The following is a 21,825-nucleotide window of genomic DNA, read 5'->3' on the forward strand; positions in this document are numbered from 1 at the left end:
AAAGCAGGAGACGCTCTTTTAGATGTCCTTGATTTCAGAAGAAACAGTGAATGAATGAGCAGGTGTCCCAATACTTTTGTCCATACAGTGTATTGTAAATGTCCCGACCTTAAAGCAGTTCTCCGGCTGCCTTGAACCCGCTCTCCCCCCCTTGAACCATGCCTTTTTGGGGGTCTTGATCTTGATTCAGTCTCATTCTTGATTTGGTCTCGGCCCCCTTTTAAACCTCACCTTGACTTAATCTTGACTAGTTGCAGTCTTGAACTTAAACTATCCCTTCAAGGTTTGGTTTTATAGAGAATTCCAAGAGGACTTTTTCCGGGGGCTTGGGGTTTTGGGGTCTTGATTTTGGCTTAGCCACACTTAGTGACTCGGTCTTGACTTAATCTTAACTAGTTGTAGTCCTGGACTCGAACCATGGCTTTAAGGAGGTGGTTTTGAAGAGGATTTTAAGAGGATTTTTTGGGGTCTTGGGGTTTTGGGGTCTTGATCTTGGCTTAGCCACACTTAGTGACTCAGTCTTCATTTGGTATTGTCTCCTTTTAGATTAGGCTATGACTTAATTTTAACTAGTTGTAGTCCTGGACTCGATCCATGGCTTTAAGGAGGTGGTTTTGACTTGACTAGTTGACTTAATCTTGACTAATCTTTGACTTAATCTTTGACTTAATCTCACCTTGACTTAATCTTGACTAGTTGCAGTCTTAAACTTAAACTATCCCGCCAAGGTTTGGTTTTATAGAAGATTCCAAGAGGATTTTTGGGGTCTTGGGGTTTTGGGGTCTTGATCTTGGCCTAGCCATACTTGGACTCCAGGACTCGAACCATGGCTTTGAGGAGGTGGTTTTGAAGAGGATTCCAAGAGGATTTTTTGGGTCTTGGGGTTTTGGGGTCTTGATCTTGGCTTAGCCACACTTAGTGACTCGGTCTTGACTTAATCTTAACTAGTTGTAGTCCTGGACTTGAACCATGGCTTTAAGGAAGTGGATTTGAGGAGGATTCCAAGAGGATTTTTTGGGGTCTTGATCTTGATTCAGTTTCATTCTTATTGCGACTCATTCTTGATTTGGTCTCGGCCCCCTTTTAGACCTCACCTTGACTTAATCTTGACTAGTTGAAGTCTTGAACTTAAACTATCCCTTCAAGGTTTGGTTTTATAGAGAATTCCAAGAGGATTTCTTGGGGTCTTGGGGTTTTGGGGTCTTGATCTTGGCCTAGCCATACTTGGACTCCTGGACTCGAACCATGGCTTTAAGGAGGTGGTTTTGAAGAGGATTCCAAGAGGATTTTTTGGGTCTTGATCTTGATTCAGTCTCATTCTTATTGTGACATGTTCTTGCTTTGGTCTCCTCTACGTTTAGACCTTTAGACACCGCCTTGACTTGGTCTAGTCCCCGCTTTAGAACCATCCCTTTAAGGCTTGGTTCTAAAGAGAATTCCAGGAGGATTCTATGTCCATGCACAGCATACCCAGTCTTCCATAGCATTTGAAGAGAAGATATCTTTACCTCGCTGCTTTAGGAAACGGTGGTGCTCTTCTACGGCATCACTTCAAAGAACCCCTTTGGCGCCTTCTTTTCCGAGAGCGTTTGACGTTAATGATTTGAGCAGAACGATGGTGGATTAAGAGCTTTATATACATCTACCCCGTACGGCGTACGGGCGTCACAGAAGACAGAAGTGGAAGAAGTGCAGGAGCTTGGTGAGCAGATGGAAGGAGCAGGAGTTGAGGAGGAGGGGATGATGAAGCCAGAGAGGAAAGGGAGGGGAAGGAGGCAGCTAGGTAACGACGGGGCTGGAGGGAGGTTGAGATGGAGGAGGGTTACGAGACATATAATAGGGTTTGCAGCAAAGCTAAAGGGCTTACGGAAGGATACGGTGCAGCTGTCAGCAGGAGAGAAGGTTGTCTTGGAGGCTTTAACGTCCCATTTCTCCTCTTCGAGCTGCACTAAATTAATTCCATTCTTCCTAAAGTTTTCTGCTCGTGAGGGTAAGCAGGTGACTAATCCAGCTGAAGCTACGTCACGTGTAAAAGTGAGGACTCTGGGCTAGTCCGGACTCTGGACGTAGATATTTACAGGCCAGGGCTGGACGAACGCTACCTGTTTGCAGGTTTCCTACAGTTACTTCTGATGGATCGAGAAGAACTTCTTGCATATTTAGATACGGGTCTGGTCCAGGACGAATATCTCTTCCTTACTGGCTGTAAATAAACGAGACTGAACACATAGTCGGATGGGAGACTGATTTGCTAATCTGCCTGCTAATCGCTAAGTTACCTCTACAGCTTAAATACTCTAGCTGATGTTAGCTAGATGTTACCTACTCTAGCCGATGTTGGATAGATGTTAAATACTCTAGCTGATGTTAGCTAGATGTTACCTACTCTAGCCGATGTTGGATAGATGTTAAATACTCTAGGTGATGTTAGCTAGATGTTACCTACTCTAGTGATTATGTTATCTTGATGTATCGAGTCTAGCTGATGTTGGATAGATGTTAAATACCCTAGCTGATGTTGGAAAGATGTTACCTACTCTAATGCTTATGTTATCTTGATGTAACGACTCTAGCTGATGTTGGATAGATGTTAAATACTCTAGGTCATGTTAGCTAGATGTTATCTACTCTAGCACATATGTTATCTAGATGTAAATACTCTAGCTGATGTTGGATAGATGTTAAAAATACTCTAGCTGATGTTGGATAGATGTTAAAAATACTCTAGCTGATGTTGGATAGATGTTAAATACTATAGCTGATGTTGGATAGATGTTAAAAATACTCTAGCTGATGTTGGATAGATGTTGAATAGTCTAGCTGATGTTGGATAGATGTTAAATACTCTAGCTGATATTGGATAGATGTTGAATAGTCTAGCTGATGTTGGATAGATGTTAAATACTCTAGCTGATATTGGATAGATGTTAAATACTATAGCTGATGTTGGATAGATGTTAAATACTCTAGCTGATATTGGATAGATGTTAAATACTATAGCTGATGTTGGATAGATGTTGAATAGTCTAGCTGATGTTGGATAGATGTTAAATTGTCTAGCTGATGTTGGATAGATGTTAAATACTCTAGCTGATGTTGGATAGATGTTAAAAATACTCTAGCTGATGTGGGATAGATGTTAAATACTCTAGCTGATGTTGGATAGATGTTAAAAATACTCTAGCTGATGTTGGATAGATGTTAAATACTCTAGCTGATGTTGGATAGATGTTAATGAGGTGTTAATGAGGTTAATTTATTGTTATATATTTTCATAATTATTATTTTTGTTTACGTATAATGAAATAAAACATAATACATATTATAAATGATGTATTATTGTAATTTGCATGTATTTGAACCTCAAACCTTGATGTTCTTTCAAATCCCAGAGATTTGTATCCATGGTTTCATTTTGTTTTCTGGAACAGACGCTAATATTACTCGGATGCATTTGGATGACGACTACCCAAGCCCCTTGTTTCCCTCTCCCTCCTCCTTTTACAACATGCTCCACCTCCTCCTCAGTGGAACGCAGAACCTCCTGGTCGTAAAGAACGAGAACCAGCCATTTTTGTTAACACGGCTCCACCGTACCTCCACGTTTATTTATTTATAGAACGGAACAAATGGAGCTTTGGCTGCCGCCGTGACGCTTCCAGACATTTCCCAGTGTTTCAGGAGAGGCGTTTTATCTCCAGGCCAGAGACGGACAGAGACTGGGAGACACATGGCCGAAAAATAAAGGCCCGGTGCCCATCCTTTCATCTCTTATACCCTCTTCCCCCTTTTGTTTAGCTGGTGGTGGTAGAGCGGTGCAGATGTGGAGCGTGCATGGCTGGCTTCATCTGCTTGGACAGCTCTGTTCCAGCGTTGTTTGTTGTTGAGATTTGAGACCCCCACCCCCCTTTTCCCCACATGAGAGCGTGTGTTTGGAGTTACAGAGAGCTTATTCCGTGAAGGACATTCCCAACAGGAGCCAAAAAGCAGCCTGCTCTGGCGCTGGGCTAACCAAAACCTCAAGCCCTCGGATTGGTGGGCTGCAGAAGGTTTTCTAGGTCAAGGTTGGATTTGGGCTGAATCTGAGCTGTGGCGCTAGTATGTGATAAAAGCAGGGTTGGAGCTCCGGTACATCAGTCCGAGGAACCTATTAGAAGTCCTGTTTTGCAGGATTTGATAGCTAATTATCAACATGGCTAATGCTAGTAATGTGTACCTGAAGCCTGGAAGCCCACCGGTTTCTGGTAACTGACGGTCAGTCCTGCACGGTGGCCCGGAGCTGCTTCAGCTCCTTGAACATGAACTGTTCGTTTTGTGGTGCTTCCACAACACTCCCATTAGGTCAAGTTCTGGACTTCATGGACACAAGGCACTTCCACTGCCCTCCCACTGTCCTGAAAATTTGCATAAGTCCATCAATAATTGCAACTGTGCTGTCCAAGGCAACAGATCACCCCAAACCATGATAGTGCCACCGCCATGTTTAACAGCTTGCCCACAGAAGCCTCAGCAGGCTTCTTTCCTGTCCATGTGGTCTGGAGCAAACTTCAGCTGGGCAGCAGTGGTATTTTTGCAGAGTAGTGGCTTTCTCCTTGCTGTCCTACCATGCTCATGATGGTGGACTCGATGACATTACTCGATGCATTAGAGAGGACTGCAGGTCCATGGAAGCTTGGACTGACTGGACGTGTCAGGAGGTGAGCGCTTGGCGATGGTCGCTGCAGTTAAGTGGCTGATTCATTGGCGTTGCGTCTGAAATCGAGCTGTTAGTGTTACAGTGGCTGATGCACGCAAGCAGACCACCCACGTAAGCCAATACTGTACACACTGCCCTCCGCCTCCCTCTCCCTCGCTTTCTCACACAAACACCCACAAAGCCATGATGGGTCCTATCAGGCATGTTTACTGACCCTTCAGACTCTGATGTTAGATCGAGACCTTTACTACTCTAGCTCCTTCAGCTAGATCTCAACTACTGAGGTCTAACTGATGTCCAGCAGATGTTAACTAGTCTAGCGCTTATATTAGAGAGATGTTAGCTACTCTAGCTGATGTTGGATAGATGTTAAATACTCTAGGTCATGTTATCTATATGTAACGACTCTAGCTGATGTTAGTTAGATGTTTACATACTCTGGCGCTTATGTTATCTAGATGTTAGCTACTCTAGCTGATGTTGGATAGATGTTAAATACTCTAGGTGATGTAAGCTAGATGTTACCTACTCTAGCGATTATGTTATCTTGATGTAACGACTCTAGCTGATGTTGGAAAGATGTTAATTACTCTAGCCGATGTTGAATAGATGTTAACTACTCCAGCTGATGTTAGATAGATGTTAAATACTCTAGCTGATGTTAGGTAGATGTTAACTACTCTAGCTTGTGTTAGTTAGACATTAACTACTCCAGCTGATGTTAGATAGATGTTAAATACTCTAGCTGATGTTAGTTAGATGTTAACTACTCCAGCTGATGTTAGTGAGATGTTAACTACTCTAGCTTGTGTTAGTTAGACATTAACTACTCCAGCTGATGTTAGATAGATGTTAACTATTTCAGCTGATGTTGGATAGATGTTAAATACTCCAGCTGATGTTAGGTAGATGTTAGCTACTCCAGCTGATGTTGAATAGATGTTAACTACTCTAGCAGATGTTAGGTACATGTTAACTACTCCAGCTGATGCCAGATAAAGGTTAACTAGTCTAGCTAATGTTGACTAGACGTTAGCTACTCCAGCTGTTGGATATATGTGCTACTCTAGTAGAACCCACCTCAGTGAATCATATCTATGGCCACCACAGAGAACTGCAGAGTGATCGCCCGGGACCACTGCGGGGTCTAGAGGGTTTACTGAGCAAATTAAAGATGAGTAATGTAAACGTTAACGGCTTCAGAAAGGATTTTAGTGACGAGAGCGAGAGCGAGAGCGAAAGAGAGAGAGAGAGAGAAGTGAAAGCAAACTAGTGAGCATCCATTCCCGTCCCTCTGTTCCCTCCTCAATCATCTCCCTTTTCCTTCATCTACTGTACAGTGAGTCATCGGCAGCACGTTGGAACTGGGCATGATTGAAAGGTCTGGCTTGCCACTTCAAGGAACACTCACACACACACACACACACTTACACACACTCACAAACGCAATCCCATTTACATTCGCGCTGTTACCACGGCACCGTTCCAAGGCTTCCAGTCTCTAAAGTCCCGCAGTGCTGGTTCCTCCGGAGCGGAATCCGCACCGGCCCGACCCAAGGTCAAACCAAGCCGATCCTTCAAGCACTGTAACCTAATTTATCCCAGGCGCGTCCGTCCAGCTCAGCCCGCGCTCTGAAGGTGCCTAAGCTTTTTGGGTAGCAATCACTTTTCTGAAGCCTCAGCAGCCCCCTTTGCCAGAGCGCGAGAGGCCACTTCAATCGGCGGTTTCATCCCGGAAGATTCCGGCCGTCTGCCAAATGGCTTTTACCTCGGGGGCTGTAAGCAGATTGATGTGAAATAAATGCAATAAAAAAAGGCAGATGAAATATCAGCCTATATCTTTAATACGATCTCCCGCCTTCTTCTTCTTCTCCTCCGCCAGAGGGAAACGCAGCGGGACTACAAGTGCTGCTCTCTCGCTCTCGCGCCTTTCTACCTGCTCTCTGTTTCCCGCGTTATCTCCTGCATCCCCCCATTCCACTCATTTTCTCTTTCTCTCCCTAACACAACCTCTCTTTCTCCGTCGTGCTCTCGCGCCATTCTAGTTTTATGTACTTGGTCTCTCTCTACCTTGCTCTCGCGCCATTCTACTGTTCTCTCTCTCTTCCCATTCTGCTGTTCATACTCTCACACAGCATTCTCCTGCTCTCGCGCTCTCTATCTCTCTCTTTCACATCATTTTACTGTACTCACTCACTCACTCACTCACTCACTCTCTACCTCTTTCTCTCTCTCGTCACCCATTCTACCAGTCTCTCTCTCTCCCTCTCTCCCACTTTTCTACTTGGCCTCCCTAACCTTTTTTTCTCTCATCCCCGATTCTACAAATATTCTCTCCCTCTCGCGCCATTCTGCTCTCTCTCTCTTCTTCCTACTTGGTCTCCCTCTACCTTTATCTCTCTCTAACTCTCCCATTTCACTACTGTCTCACTCTCTCTACCTCTCTCCTGTTTCTGCCTCTCTCCTCTTTCTGCTTCTCTCTCTACCTCTCTCTTCTTTCAGCCTCTCTCTCTACCTCTCTCCTCTTCCTGCCTCTCTCTACCTCTCTCCTCTTTCTGCCTCTCTCTCTACCGCTCTCCTCTTTCTGCTTCTCTCTCTACCTCTCTCCTCTTTCTGCCTCTCTCTCTACCTCTCTCCTGTTTCTGCCTCTCTCTCTACCTCTCTCCTGTTTCTGCCTCTCTCTCTACCTCTCTCCTCTTTCTGCCTCTCTCTCTACCTCTCTCCTCTTTCTGCCTCTCTCTCTACCTCTCTCCTCTTTCTGCCTCTCTCTCTACCGCTCTCCTCTTTCTGCTTCTCTCTCTACCTCTCTCCTCTTTCTGCCTCTCTCTCTACCTCTCTCCTGTTTCTGCCTCTCTCTCTACCTCTCTCCTCTTTCTGCCTCTCTCTCTACCTCTCTCCTTTCTGCCTCTCTCTCTACCTCTCTCCTCTTTCTGCCTCTCTCTCTCTACTTCTCTCCACTTTCTGCCTCTCTCCTCTTTCTGCCTCTCTCTCTACCTCTCTCCTCTTTCTGCCTCTCTCTCTACCTCTCTCCTCTTTCTGCCTCTCTCTCTACTTTTCTCCACTTTCTGCCTCTCTCTCTACCTCTCTCCTCTTTCTGCCTCTCTCTACCTCTCTCCTCTTTCTGCCTCTCTCCTCTCTCCTCTTTCTGCCTCTCTCTTCCTCTCTCCTCTTTCTGCCTCTCTCTCTAGCTCTCTCCTCTTTCTGCCTCTCTCTACCTCTCTCCTCTTCCTGCCTCTCTCTCTACCTCTCCTCTTTCTGCCTCTCTCTCTACCTCTCTCCTCTTTCTGCCTCTCTCTACCTCTCTCCTCTTTCTGCCTCTCTCTTCCTCTCTCCTCTTTCTGCCTCTCTCTCTAGCTCTCTCCTCTTTCTGCCTCTCTCTCTACCTCTCTCCTCTTTCTGCCTCTCTCTACTTCTCTCCACTTTCTGCCTCTCTCTCTACCTCTCTCCTCTTTCTGCCTCTCTCTATCTCTCTCCTCTTTCTGCCTCTCTCTCTAGCTCTCTCCTCTTTCTGCCTCTCTCTCTACCTCTCTCCTCTTTCTGCCTCTCTCTACCTCTCTTCACTTTCTGCCTCTCTCTACCTCTCTCCTCTTTCTGCCTCTCTCTCTACTTCTCTCCATTTTCTGCCTCTCTCTCTACCTCTCTCCTCTTTCTGCCTCTCTCTACCTCTCTCCTCTTCCTGCCTCTCTCTCTACCTCTCTCCTCTTTCTGCCTCTCTCTCTTCCTCTCTCCTCTTTCTGCCTCTCTCTCTCTACCTCTCTCCGCTTTCTGCCTCTCTCTTCCTCTCTCCTCTTTCTGCCTCTCTCTCTACCTCTCTCCGCTTTCTGCCTCTCTCTCTAGCTCTCTCCTCTTTCTGCCTCTCCGTTTTCTTTTCTTGTTTTCAGTTCTTTTATTCTTCACCTTGCTGCTCTCTCTCTTTCTGCCACTCTCTCTTCCTCTCTCCTCTCTTTACCTCTCTCTGCCTCTCGGCTTCTCTCTCTACCTCTCTCTTCCTCTCTCCTCTTTTTGCCTCTATTTTTCTTTTCTTGTTTTCAGTTCTTTTATTCTTCACCTTGCTGCTCTCTCTCTCTCTCTCTCTCTCTCTCTCTCAGTCTTCCTCCTCATCCTTCCTCTGCACAACAGCACAGCGCTCTTCATCATCCACCCTCTCTGCACCTCTCTTATGCCATCAGTCTCTCTCTCTCTCTCTCTCTCTCTCTCTGTGACGGATGTGTTTGAGGTATTTATTTCTCTCAGCGGGGGATTAAAGCAGTGCGGGTGTATTCTCTTCACGCCCCCACGCTGATCTACATGAAACAAAGCCCGCTCTGACACCTCAAACACAGTCTTCCTCTCCGGCTCGCTCGCGGGGTTTCACTCGGATATCATTCGCCGGAATATTGTACGTTTGACAGAGCAGGCGCCAGCAGGCCTCGCTAATAGCATATAGGTGTTATTCCCGCCTTTGTTCGCACTTCTGTGGGAGCGCCGCTGACGCTGGTAATAGAAGATAAAGTTCTCATGTGCGAGGGCTGAGGAACAGTCACTCAAACAGGCACTAAGTGTCTCATTAACGAGAAGCTCCTGCGAATTCAGAGGAACGCCGCTCTCCCGGATACAGCTGATCAGCCTGGTGGACACGTTGGTGTCAGAAGTGGTCTTTTGTGGATCCGTAAAGGAGCTACGAGGCTGATGCAGCCAAAGCACGTCTCGTTCGCCCCTAAAATAAATCTACGAACGTCTGGTAGCAGCTTCAGGTAGTTTCAGAAGGTCTGAGCTGGTCTTTGATGGTCAAGGAGGTGAAAACGTGCCTTTAGCTATTAAAAGGAATAGCTTGACCAGTGTAGGGTTTGTTTTGTATGGGCTTGACCAAGCTGGCCATCATATGCTGGTCAACCGTTTCGGGCGTGCTGACCAACCGGCATCATCATGCTAGTCATAGCCAGCACAGGGTATGTTTTCATTTTACAGGACCCACAGGACCAGCAGGATGAGTCGCAGGACCAGCAGGATGAGTCGCAGGACCAGCATGGTTGTGTTGGTCAAACTGGTCCTGCATGTTGACCAGCACAAGGACTGTTTTTACTTGCGTTCGATGGCTTGACCAGCTTGACCATCGTAGCTACATTAGCCTTGTAGCTCCAGTGCAGAACTTAAGAAGCTAATCTGCAAGCGTGATATCACCCACTCACTGCTCTTCCTCTGGGAGGAAGAGCGTGGGATCAGTTCCCTGTCCTTAATGAGGAATCAATCGCCCACAGGCATTCGCACCAGTGAGGTCATGGTCAGCCAGGTCACTGGTCCCTGAGCTCGGGGCTAGAGGGTCACTCTAGCAGTATGTCTGTACCTTCTCTGGCTCATTAGATTGAACTTAAATTTTCTCATGATTAGCATGTTAGCATTTTAGCTTGGAATGAGCCAACTAGAGCCAGTGCTGTATTTTTCTCATGATTAGCATGTTAGCATTTTAGCTTGGAGCAATTTTAAGCCAACTCTGTACTTTGCTGAGAGACTGTAGTCAGCTGGGTTGTCAGTCTAGTGTTAGCTGTTAGCCTTTTCCGCCTAGCTTCCGTATTTACACGCTTACAGCTTTCGCTAGCGGCTAGTTAGGTGCAAATGTTATGTGTCGAGACTGTGATGTAACAGTTTTGGGGGGTTTGAATCGGCCTGTTTCACAGCTCTGTTTTTGGTTCTGCCGGATTTTCTTTTGAAGGAGGAATCACGCTATCGGAGGCTCCCGGTTTGTCACTTCCATTTCCCGAACTCTCACTATTCCGCTATGCCAAGGAAGCGAATCTCCTTTAAGAAGAGAATTACTACTAATCCAAATGTATCATTTCTACAGTGATGGTTTTTCTTTAATGAGGCTCAGTGTTAGCGTCAGGAAGCGGAATGACCTTGGAAAGCTGGAATGTCTGATATCTAAATGGGTCAGTGATGTTTTTTTACATTGACATTAGGATGATGTTTTTAGAGCAGGAATCTAAAAAGGCGCTAAGATATTAATAGCATGAAATGAGCATTAAATAATCAACAACCGGAATCCGAAATGTAGCGTCGGTGTCAATTCTTGAAGATCTGGCCAAGCTAAGAGGAGATGCTAACGTATCTGAAACTCCCGTCAGCATCTGACGGAGTCCCACGCAAATGTACATACACATTCATACGCGTCTACTGACGTTAAAAGCAAACTGATGGCCTTTTGAAAAATGGAGGAGGATCCCGAGGATCGATGGCGCTTGCCGAAGCCCCGGGCCTTTTGTCTATGCGGCCTTCTTCGCTCATCTGTAAGTGTCAGCTCCGCGTCGGACAGAGACGCTATTTGCTTCCCAGCCCGATTGAAGATGGCAGCTCTTCCCTTCCCTCAGGAATGCTCCCCGGCATCTACTTAATATTTCAGAGGCACTTATAGCTTATTAGCCGACCCCCCCCCCCCGACCCCCTCTCCCAGTGGGAACGGGCGTGCGGCTTTCTCTGCAGACTCTTAGCTTTATTTAATTTCAACGTTAGCGTCTTGGCCAGCGGGCGGACGGACTTGGAATGGGTCCTGAAGCCGCTACGCTAAAAGCGTGGCGGAATAGAAATGAGGGGAAATTATGGCAGCTAAAATGGGAAATGCTAAATTGCAGTTCTTACTTGGAGCCACTTTACGTTTGGATGATGAATCCAGCCTGCAAGGTGATGAAGGTGTGTGTAACAACTGGCTACCCTGGCTAACCGCTGACTAGCCGTTGAATGAGAGTTCCGATTTCAGGCCTGGGTTGTGGATTTGGGTGGGTCGAACTGAACGTTGTATTGGTCAGCAGGATTTATGAGGCAGTTGTGACACATGCTTGTCTTGGCTTGGACGTTGCGAGTGTCGGGTCGATACTGATACCGATATTAGCTTCCGTTTCAGTGGCACTTTGATAATGATAAACCGCCGTAAATTTGCCCGTTTACCAGTGAGTTCAAAACACATTCATAATTTTATGTGACAATATAAACACATCCTACTAAAATATTATACCTAAAATATCTCAAATATTGTACCGATACCTGCGTGGAAAGCTTAAAATCTTGAGTGTCTGCTGATACCAACACTAGTAGTGAAATCATGAGTATCGGCCGATACTGTTACAAATAACAATACTGAAATCTCAGATATCGAACCGATACCGATACTGATACCAATATTGACATCCTGACTATTAAACTGAGCCTAAGTATCGAATCAACACCAAAATTTAAATCGTGAGTATCTGGCAGATACTAAAACTGATACCAATATTGAACTACTATGTATCGGGCCGATACTGATAGCAGTACTGAAATTGTAAGAATCAGACTGACCCTGTTACCAACATTTCATTTGTAAGTACTGGACTGATACTGATACTAATATTGAAATTATGAGTATCAGACCAATACTGATAGGTACTGAAACTGTGAGTACTGGACTGATACTGATACCAATTTTGAAATTGTAATTACTTGTAAGCACTATATAAAATAAAATAAAATATATATATATATTGAATCTTTTTAGAGTATCAGCCATTACTGATACTGATATCAATACTGAAATCAATCTGGCTGCTACCAACACTTGTACTGTTATCTATAGGACTGGAACTTGTTGGTACCCCCACCAGGGTTACAAAGGTGACCCTCTCTCCTGGGAACGTCAATGCAGTCGGCTTTTTCAGGTACTCAGTCAGGCCTTGTGGGCTGTTCTGTACCTTTGAGGGTACATGTGTATAGTTTGGACCTGTACGACCGCTGGTTTTCTGACTTCGGCCCAAAACTCATGCCTAGCCAGTACGCTGGTCTCCGTCCATACTGCCCAATCCTGGGTCGCAATAGTACGTATTTATTGACTCTGACAATACCGACAAGCGCTGCTCTGTAAAAACGCAGCAAATGTAATGTATATAGGGCTTCTAGCTGGAGCTAATTTACAGCTTTTGGAGAAGACGAGCGCGAGGCAGGTGAAAGTGGGGGGATCGGGTTGCTGGAAGGTCGATAGTTGTCTCGCATTTGTGCGCCCGGAGATACACAAATATGAATGCAGCCCCAACTAACAGCACAGAAACTAGATAATAAGACAAGAAAAGCTCTCTCGCTCTCTCTCTCTGTCTCTCTCTATCTCTCTCTATCTCGCTCTCTCTCTCCAGACGATCCAGTCTTTGGGGCTGCTAGTAGCACCTCAAGGGAACGTGCCAGGCTGGAAAATATGTCTGAAAAACACAGAAGGTGTGAAAGGCAATTAGCAGTTGACAACGAAGGGAGGGGGGGGGGGCGAGTGAGTGAAGGGGAGTTGGAGAGAGGGGGGGGTGTAGAGAGGGCGAGAGAGAGAGAGAGGGAGAGAGGCATGTTTGAACATGAGATGCTGGGCCTTTGCCCTCACACCCACACCCCTCAAACACACACTACAGGGGAAATCGTACGAACTGACCAATCACGCGCTGTTTCCTACACTCTTTAAAAACCGAGGGGCGACGAATGGTTCTTTAAAAGATGCCACAGCGGAACCGTCTCGTTCTTCATGGTAAGGAACCAAGCCATGGTTCTTCAGGCCCTCACACGGCACACATCTCCATTACGAACATGGTTCTGTAGCGCAAGTAGCGCCGATGGTTCTGCGCTTTCGTGGCGACCGCGCCAAGCAATACACTGTTTGATCTGATTTTTTTTTAATTATTATTATTATTACTAAACAACATATTTGAATGTATTTCAATACATTAAAATCCAGTCATGGTGCAGGGATACCTGCAGGGCGTTGTGCGGCAAAAAGTAGTCCCCAAAGGACACTTAATCATCATCGGCATTCCCGTATAAACCTCAGAAGAGGCGTGTAGGTTCTTGGGTGGGTTTTGAAGTGGCTGCATTTGTGTTGTAGATCATGGCGACGCCTGGTTTCATTCACTGCCACTATAAAGAAATCTGACAGGGTCCTTTTCTCTACAGGGAAAGGTTTCCCACCAAATTCACTCCGGATCGCTGTTTACGTCTCCGTAACGAAATAATTCCGAGATTTTGAAGCATCGCTGGACTTCCCCTTTAACGTGCAGTTACTGGTATTTCTAACAGGGCTGTAGGACTCAGCGATCAGACAGTTAGCGATTACCATCCAGACTGGATGTGAGCACAGGCAACCAGGGATCCTCTCCAGCTCCAGCTTGGTGTGAAACCCAAGACGCTTGGGTATAAAGACGTGACTGTGGCGTTTCTGGTGATCGGTGAGCTTCCTCACTTCCTTCTGTATCCATCAAAGCCCACAGGAGTCGGCCTGAGCCGGTCAATATCCGCGTTTGACACACTCACTCATCATTGCTAATCCACGACAGCCGAAAGCCTGGGCAAAATCAATTACAACCTAATTACACTTGCACACGGTTTACAGGCTTTTATCCTGGGCGTCTGGAGTGTGTGAGTGGGTGTCTGTGTGTCTTAAAGGAAAATTCCACTGATTTTCCAAACAAGTTATTCGGGATTCGGTCGTCCAGACTGAAGTCGTTCAGAGAGAGATTCGGTGTGAAATTGCTCAATGTAGGAAAAAATGAGCTACTTGGATTTCTTTACAGTGGCGACGAATGGAACCAGGCGTCACTTTGACGGTAATACAAATACAAGCATTTTTTATTAACTACCCCTTTTTACTAATCGCATCAGTTAACCTACACGTCTTCTGGGTCATGTGTATATATATATATACATATATATGTATATATATATATATATAATAGAAATATATACATATGTATAATTTATAATGATATAATAGAGATAAATATATGAAGAAGGTGGGACTATTTCTGTCCACACTACTCCCTCTACCAGTCTCCTTCCACCTTGAAAGTTTCAGTGTATTTATTTTATATGATTTAAACTAAGATTGTATATCCAAACTATCCTGGCACTGTTTCTGCGCTGTAGCTTTCAGACGCTTTGAACTTTTCAGACGCCTGGTGGTCCGCTCACCACCACTGTGAGCAATTCCGAGAGTTCGCTTCTTTAAAATAATGGCGTCTGTATGTGTGTATATAAGGTAGAATCGTGTGCTTGAGTGTAGTTACAGAAGTGAGAATGAGACGCAAGCTGCCCAGGGGCCCCCAGAAGCTAGAGAAGTAGGAAGTGTAACTGTAGAGTGAGTGTGTGTGTGTGTGGTTGTAGTCAGTATCTTCTCCACTTTGAGGAGGAACATCTTGAAAGTTGATTAGTCCCAGGTCTAAATTTGCACTGGCCTACCTGAAGTCTCTGAGTGCGCAGCCGGGTCGGGGGGATCCGGGGCAGCCAGGCAGGCAGGCAGGCAGGCAGGGCTCAGGGCCACACCTGTGCCTCCATGTCAGACAGCGAGGCCTAATGCAGTGTCAGGTTTACCCACACACACACACAGACACACATTCCTGGGGTGACGTGGAGCCGGCAGTTATGCACCCGGGCAGCAGATGACTGTGCGCCAAGGGTTGGGGGTGGGGGGTGGGGGGGTTGTGTTGGGGGTGGGGGGGTTAGAAAGGTGCCTCATTATGACTTTATCCTGTTTTGGCCTTGTCGGAGCACTGACCGCACCGGAGCATGGAGGAGGAACGGCTGCAGGAGCTGAATCCGGACATATATCATACGTCTAAGATATATCACACTACTATTACACTATGTGTCCAAATGTTTTTGGACACCCCTTAGTTGTACCCCCTTAGAATAGGACTCTCTGGAGCAGATGTACATGAACCTATTGGCACCATGCTGCCTAATGCCTGGCGTAGGCGACAGAGGAATTGACCTGTGGAGCGTCTGGAATGACGGCTGGAGCTCCATCCAGTGCTTACGGGATGAGTTGGGGAGTAGGGGATGAGGTGAGGTGAGGTGTGGACCTCGCTAACACTCTTGTTGCTGAATGCAATCAAATCCTTACAAATCTAGTGGAAAGCCTTCCCTGGAAAAGCAGGTGTCCCAGGTGTACCTCTTGTGCAGGTGTCCCAATACTTTTGTCAATATAATGTATCTAATAATCCATCTTCTTTCTGAGTTCAAGGCAGGGGAGTATTTATTACTGTAATTAACATTTAGCCATATGTGTACTACACAATTACAGAACATAATTAGCAAACATTAGCATTAGCAAAGCCTCCTGCAAGACGTTGGGATCCCTCGTTGGACTTTTTCAAGCATGCGGCTAATCGGTGGGAAAAGCAGGGGAGGCTGTTTGCCCTGCTGGAGGTTAACCAGGTCAAGAACTGCTGATGTGTCCCGAGACCGTGTCCAACACTAGGAGCATTCCTCGAATTAGGAGATTTACGACAAGGTGCTGCAGGGTTTCATTTGTTTAGTCTCGTTAGCATAAATAGATCTCAGGGGGTCTTCAGCCTGTCTTTTAAACATCGGACCGGGTATTTTGGGACGGCCTGAGATGGGTGGGACAGCTGGGTTTTGTCTGCTGCTTCTGAAGAGACAAGCAAAAAAAAAGTGTGTTTAGTTGTGGGAAGGCAACAGGCTAGCGAGGGTCAGAGGTGACCCCAGGTCCCAGGAAGTTTATCAGAAAACCTCTTTGAAATTTGCGGTGCGTTTTCGTCCGCGCTCGGGTTGCGTTCCTTTGCGGAGCTGCTGACTCTTTAAACTTGTCACATAACCGTCGGCTCTCTGTAAACAAAACGCTTGTTTGTTCTGGTTTTCCTGAAGCATCGTCTGCATTCGCTGCTTGTTGTTTGAAAAGGTTCCGCCTTGCTTTGTCTGGCGTTTCAGGGGAAAGCTTTTCTTTGTTTTGTGAAGGCTTGATTTGACTGTCAACTGCCTCGCGGTTGGTTTTACCGCTCTGTTTGCTAGCCGCGCTCTGAGTGAGGAAGACACTAGCTAATGCCGTTCTGCCTCAGGTGTGGGGATATCAGCTTTGAAGACAATGAGTCAGGCGTCAGGTCTGAATGTGTAGTGCGGTGCCGTCTTCATTTCTTGACTTTTTGTTTTGGTTGTTTGTTTGTTTTTACCAGGTACGACTTCATCGAGATCAGAGACGGCAACTCCGACTCGGCCGACCTGCTGGGGAAGCACTGCAGCAACATCGCCCCCCCAGCCATCATCTCCTCTGGCCCCGTCCTCCACATCAAGTTCGTGTCAGATTACGCTCACCAGGGCGCTGGCTTCTCGCTGCGCTACGAGATCCACAAGACCGGTGAGTGAACCCCATCCTTCGCTTTAGGGTCGGATCCTCTCCAGATTACATCCTGTTGTCAGTCAGGTCCACTTTCGTTTGGGAGAATTTGCCCAAATTTGACCTTTGTTTCCTTAAACAGAACTAAATGGGCAAGTAGGGTTATCCTTTTTGTGCTTCAGTCCTAGATCTGGTAGCATTGTGTATTGTAGTCCTGGGACAGGTAGTCCTGGTGTTGGTAGCACTACACATGCTAGACCAAAGTCTGGTAGCATTGCACATTCTAGTCCTGGGACTGGTAGTCCTAAAGCTGGTAGCATTGCACATTCTAGTCCTGGGACTGGTAGTCCTAAAGCTGGTAGCATTGCACATTCTAGTCCTGGGACTGGTAGTCCTAGTGTTAGTAGCATTGCACATTCTAGTCCTGGGACTGGTTGTCCTAGTGTTAGTAGCATTGCACACGTTAGTCCTGGGACTGGTTGTCCTAGTGTTAGTAGCATTGCACACGTTAGTCCTGGGACTGGTTGTCCTAGTGTTAGTAGCATTGCACACGTTAGTCCCGGGACTGGTAGTCCTAGTGTTAGTAGCATTGCACATTCTACTCCTGGGACTGGTTGTCCTAGTGTTAGTAGCATTGCACACGTTAGTCCTGGGACTGGTAGTCCTAGTGTTAGTAGCATTGCACATTCTAGTCCTGGGACTGGTAGTCCTAGTGTTAGTAGCATTGCACACGTTAGTCCTGGGACTGGTAGTCCTAGTGTTAGTAGCATTGCACATGCTAGTCCTGGGACTGGTAGCTTTGGACATGCTTGTCCTAGTGCTGCTAGTCCCAAAGCTGGTAGCATTACATATGCTAGTCATGAGACTACTAGTCCTAGTGCTGGTAGCATTACACATTCTAGTCCTGGGACCGGTAGTCCTAAAGGTGGTAGCATTGCACATGCTAGTTCTGGGGCTGGTAGCTTTGTACATGCTTGTCCTAGTGCTGCTAGTCCTAAAGCTGGTAGCCTTGCACATGTTAGTTCTGGGACTGGTAGTCCTGGTGCTAGACCAAAGTCTGGTAGCTTTGCATATGCTAGTCATGAGGCTGATATAGTCCTAGTGCTGGTAGCATTACACATGCTAGTCTTGGGACTGCTAGTCCTAAAGTTGGTATCATTGCACATGTTAGTCCTGGGACCGGCAGTCCTGGTGTTGGTAGCACTACACATGCTAGACCAAAGTCTGGTAGCATATGCTAGTCATGAGTCTGGTAGTCCTAGTGCTGGTAGCCTGGGACCTATAGTCCTAAAGGTTAGTTCTGGGGCTGGTAGCTTTGTACATGCTTGTCCTAGTGCTGCTAGTCCCAAAACTGGTAGCATTGCACATGTTAGTTCTGGGATTGGTAGTCCTGGTGTTGGTAGCATTGCACATGCTAGACCAAAGTCTGGTAGCATTGCACATGCTAGTACTAGGACTGGTAGCTTTGTACATGCTTGTCCTAGTGCTGCTAGCGCTAATGCTGGTTGCATTACACATGCTAGTCCCATTGTCACATTGTGGCATGCTCACCAACCTTCTCGAAGACGCTGATCAACAATCTGCTCCTTTGTTTTCCTCCGCCTGCTGAAAACCTTCACGGTAGTGCGTCAAGTGCCGCCGCGTCGGATTGGGCATTGATTGAAGAAGGACTTTTGAGGGTCAAGAGTAGCTCGGGTGTTGTTTTTCTGTGATTTCCTTGGTACCCCTCGTTATGCAAAGAACCTCGTTAGTGCAGTGACCCTGCGCAACCTTTTTCCTTTCTGTTCCAGAAGGTCGCAGGGATCTCTAGCCTGTGGCACAGTCGTCAGACACGCTCCTAAACGTCCCCTCGAAATTATCGCAAAGACTCGGAGCCTAATTAAACATCAAGGGAGAGAGTGAAAAAAAAATAAACTGAGTTTAGGGGGAAAAGGAGGGAGGGAGGGGACAGCGGCTAAACTCTTAACTCTTTTCAACCCTCCGCAAGCATGCCAGGAATGCCCGTTTAATTGGACTCTGATCTCTCGTCCTTGGGGATAAAGCAACTGGAGGAGCAGACTGGAGGGCCATGCCTGCTTAGGGAGTTTTCAGCTGGGAATTTGCTCGACTAGCTCCAGTCGTGGTGGAGCGTATTCTGCCTCTTAGCACTCTGCCTGGAGCCTACTGATGCAAAAGATCAGAGAGGTGTCGTTGGACCATGAGTTCAGCCTTGTAGGAGCAGGGCACCATGTGTACAGTCATGGGAGTGGAGCTGCAGTGTTATCGACCAAGGCATCCAGTTTGTGGAGAACCTTTCTTGCGGCTATCACTGTTTAGAGAACCCCCAGATCCAACTCAGCAAAAATATGGGCCATGTCATCGACTCCTGGGAACCTCTTGATGACAAGGTGCTATACGGTGCCAGAAACGGCATACGCAAGTCAGTTGGTGGCATATATACTGTGGCAGGCAAAAGTTTGGCTGACGCCAACAATGCAACATCCGCACTGCTGCAGCCGTGTGGGCAATAATAACACCAGTTAACGGCACCCTGAGGACACCAGACGGCGCTCTGAACACTGTGGTTAAAACAAAGAATCGGAACTGGATTTGGATTGAAATAGCCGACACCGGATCCATTCACCTGTGCCAGGGTCGGCCCTGATCCCGATCCACTGGATTGGATGGGGACATCCCTAGGGAGAACTGATTGTTGGGCACGTGTAGGGACCCTTTTTAGAGGCCCAACAGTGACAGCAGCATGGTGAACCCGGGTATCGAACCCACAGCCCGGTCATCAATAATACAGTGCGCCACCACCGCCCCCAACGGGCGTGTTATTAGGTTCTGACCATGCCCAGGCTGCCCAAATAGTTGCTTCAGGCCTTTTTCCATGACCCTGCCATTGCCGTTACTTCCTGACGTCCACAAGTAAAGACCAAACACTGCCTCTAACCCATGGTCACATGATGCTTCACGAACTTACCGTTTCTACAAAGAGTGACCGACTGAGCGCCTGGGTTGCCCATAATGTAACCAGCATGTGGGTGCCCAGGGAGTGTTTGTGTTGGTGTGTATGGTCATCATATGTTGCGAAAGCCTTCAGCTTTGCTGAGGCAGCGAGTGGCTGTTCCTGCTTTTCCACGCTGGGGAGAAAGACGGCTGTTTGCTTTCACATGTCAGCTTTCGGGGCCAAACAGTTCCACAAAAGCCGCAGTTTACAGGCTGCGAGGAGAACTTTGGAGGCTGCCAGGCAGGAGGAAACTGAGAAACAGAGGGCAGAAGGCAGAAAGAGAAAGAGAGAGAGAGCTTGTTTAGAACACAACGTAGTCTGAATTTGCGAGAGCGCGAGCGCTTGTGTTTACGAGGGCAGGCGTCTTTGCTGGAGATTGGGATCTTCTGTAAACACTCCGCCGAGAGGTGTGCCTCTTCTGTACTTCCCTGGGAGCCAGAACACCAAATCCTCACTAGATCTCGCTGACCGGCAGGAAATCAACACTCTGCAGCGTAGCCCAGCTGGACCAGCACACCCGCTGACCCCCCAGGGGAATGAGTAATCCTGTTCAGTTTGGAGAGCCAGACTAGGATGTTATATAAGGAAGCAGCAATTGCGCATATGGACGTAGCATTCAGTAATGGGTTCTTGTGTTGAGAACTTCTGAACAGAGCAACAGGACTTAAGCAAGCACCAGCTATCGTGGATATACCCGGATGTCAGAACTATCCAGAACATTCGGTTTCAATCGTGGTACGTTTCCCAGCAGTGCTTCAGATATTCGCAAGAACGCAACTGGCCTTGAGGTCGGCTTTGACGTCAAATCCAGAACAATGCTGGCCAATGGAAGGCATGTGTTCCACTCACAGAATTAGGCAATAACTGCCATCCTGAAAGCACAGTCCTGGCTGGAGAAGCCTGAGAAGATGCCATGGCTGGCTGTGTAGCGCTGTTTAGAATTCGTGGCATGTGTTGGTAACATCTGGGCATGGACAAGGCTCATGAACCTGCCTTGTCCTACACCTTGTACTAGAGATAGCGTACGAGCACGGAGCGGTGGGAAGGAAGCCATCGCTGCGATGCCTGGGGAGCGGAGAGGCTCAAGAGCCTTGCTCAAGGGCACAACAGTGGCAGTTTCGCAAACCCTGGCGGGCATCGAACCCACAACAGCCCTGTGCTCTAACCACTGAGAGCATCAACATAGAGTGTTAAGGACCCAAGGGCCCAACTAGTGGCAAAGCATGCTAAGCTATGGCACCCCTGGATCTTGTCCGTCATTAGGCAGCCATCGCTGTGGCGCCTGGGGTGCAGCGAGAGTTAAGGGTCTTGCTGAAAGGCAGACCCGGTTATCGAACCCACAACCTGGTCATTGATAACCTTGAGGGTTATTTCCGCGGTATCTTCATCGAGGTGGATTGTCAGCTTGCTACAGCGTGATGTTTCAAAAATAGAAATGGGTCGTCCATCAAAACTCCAACCCCAAAATCATTGCATCGCTGCCTGCTCATCACGCAGCTGGTCCCCGCAGCTGGTGTAGGCACCTTTGAGTCACTTGTCATAGCATTATAGCGCATTATAGCATCGCTTCAAGAGCTAAAGTTCACTGAAAGACACCAATGGGTGTCGTGAGTTGTTCAGAGGACCAGAAGAGCAGGAGATAGAGACCTACAGGAGGGTATGTGTTCTAGTCACCGAATTCGGCAACAACTGCTGTCCTGAAAGCACAGACTTGGCTGGAGAAGCTTGAGAAGATGCCATGGCTGGCTGTGTACATCATGGAGGAAGCACTTTAGGCCTGTTTAGTGGACCTATGGGATGCAGATCCTACACTCGCAGACCAAACGATGCTAGGACTACACAGAGTTACGCAGAGCATGTAAAAGAAAGACGGAAAATAACAGGGTGGTAAATGGGGATATTGACCTATCAAAGCCCATGATGCCTCCTGAGTGACTGGAATGGGGGAGGCGATAATTAAGGCATTCAAGGATTTAACCTATGACCCATTAACCTGACTAATCTTGTTTATTTACCCCCCCCTCCCTCCCTTTT

At 47.1% G+C, this 21,825-nt stretch overlaps 1 protein-coding gene across 2 annotated transcripts in view; it reads left to right on the plus strand.

Annotated features, from left to right (window-relative positions):
• nrp2a (neuropilin 2a) overlaps nt 1-21,825 on the plus strand; it is a 98,639-nt gene that overhangs the window by 16,734 nt on the left and 60,080 nt on the right. For both annotated transcript variants that reach the window (XM_072656713.1, XM_072656711.1), the window contains exon 3: nt 16,639-16,820. In XM_072656713.1, coding sequence (XP_072512814.1) covers nt 16,639-16,820 — 182 coding nt within the window. The remainder of the gene's footprint in view (nt 1-16,638; nt 16,821-21,825) is intronic.

The sequence above is a fragment of the Salminus brasiliensis genome, chromosome 15 (assembly GCF_030463535.1).
Source record: "Salminus brasiliensis chromosome 15, fSalBra1.hap2, whole genome shotgun sequence".
NCBI classification, from domain to species: Eukaryota; Metazoa; Chordata; class Actinopteri; order Characiformes; family Bryconidae; genus Salminus; species Salminus brasiliensis.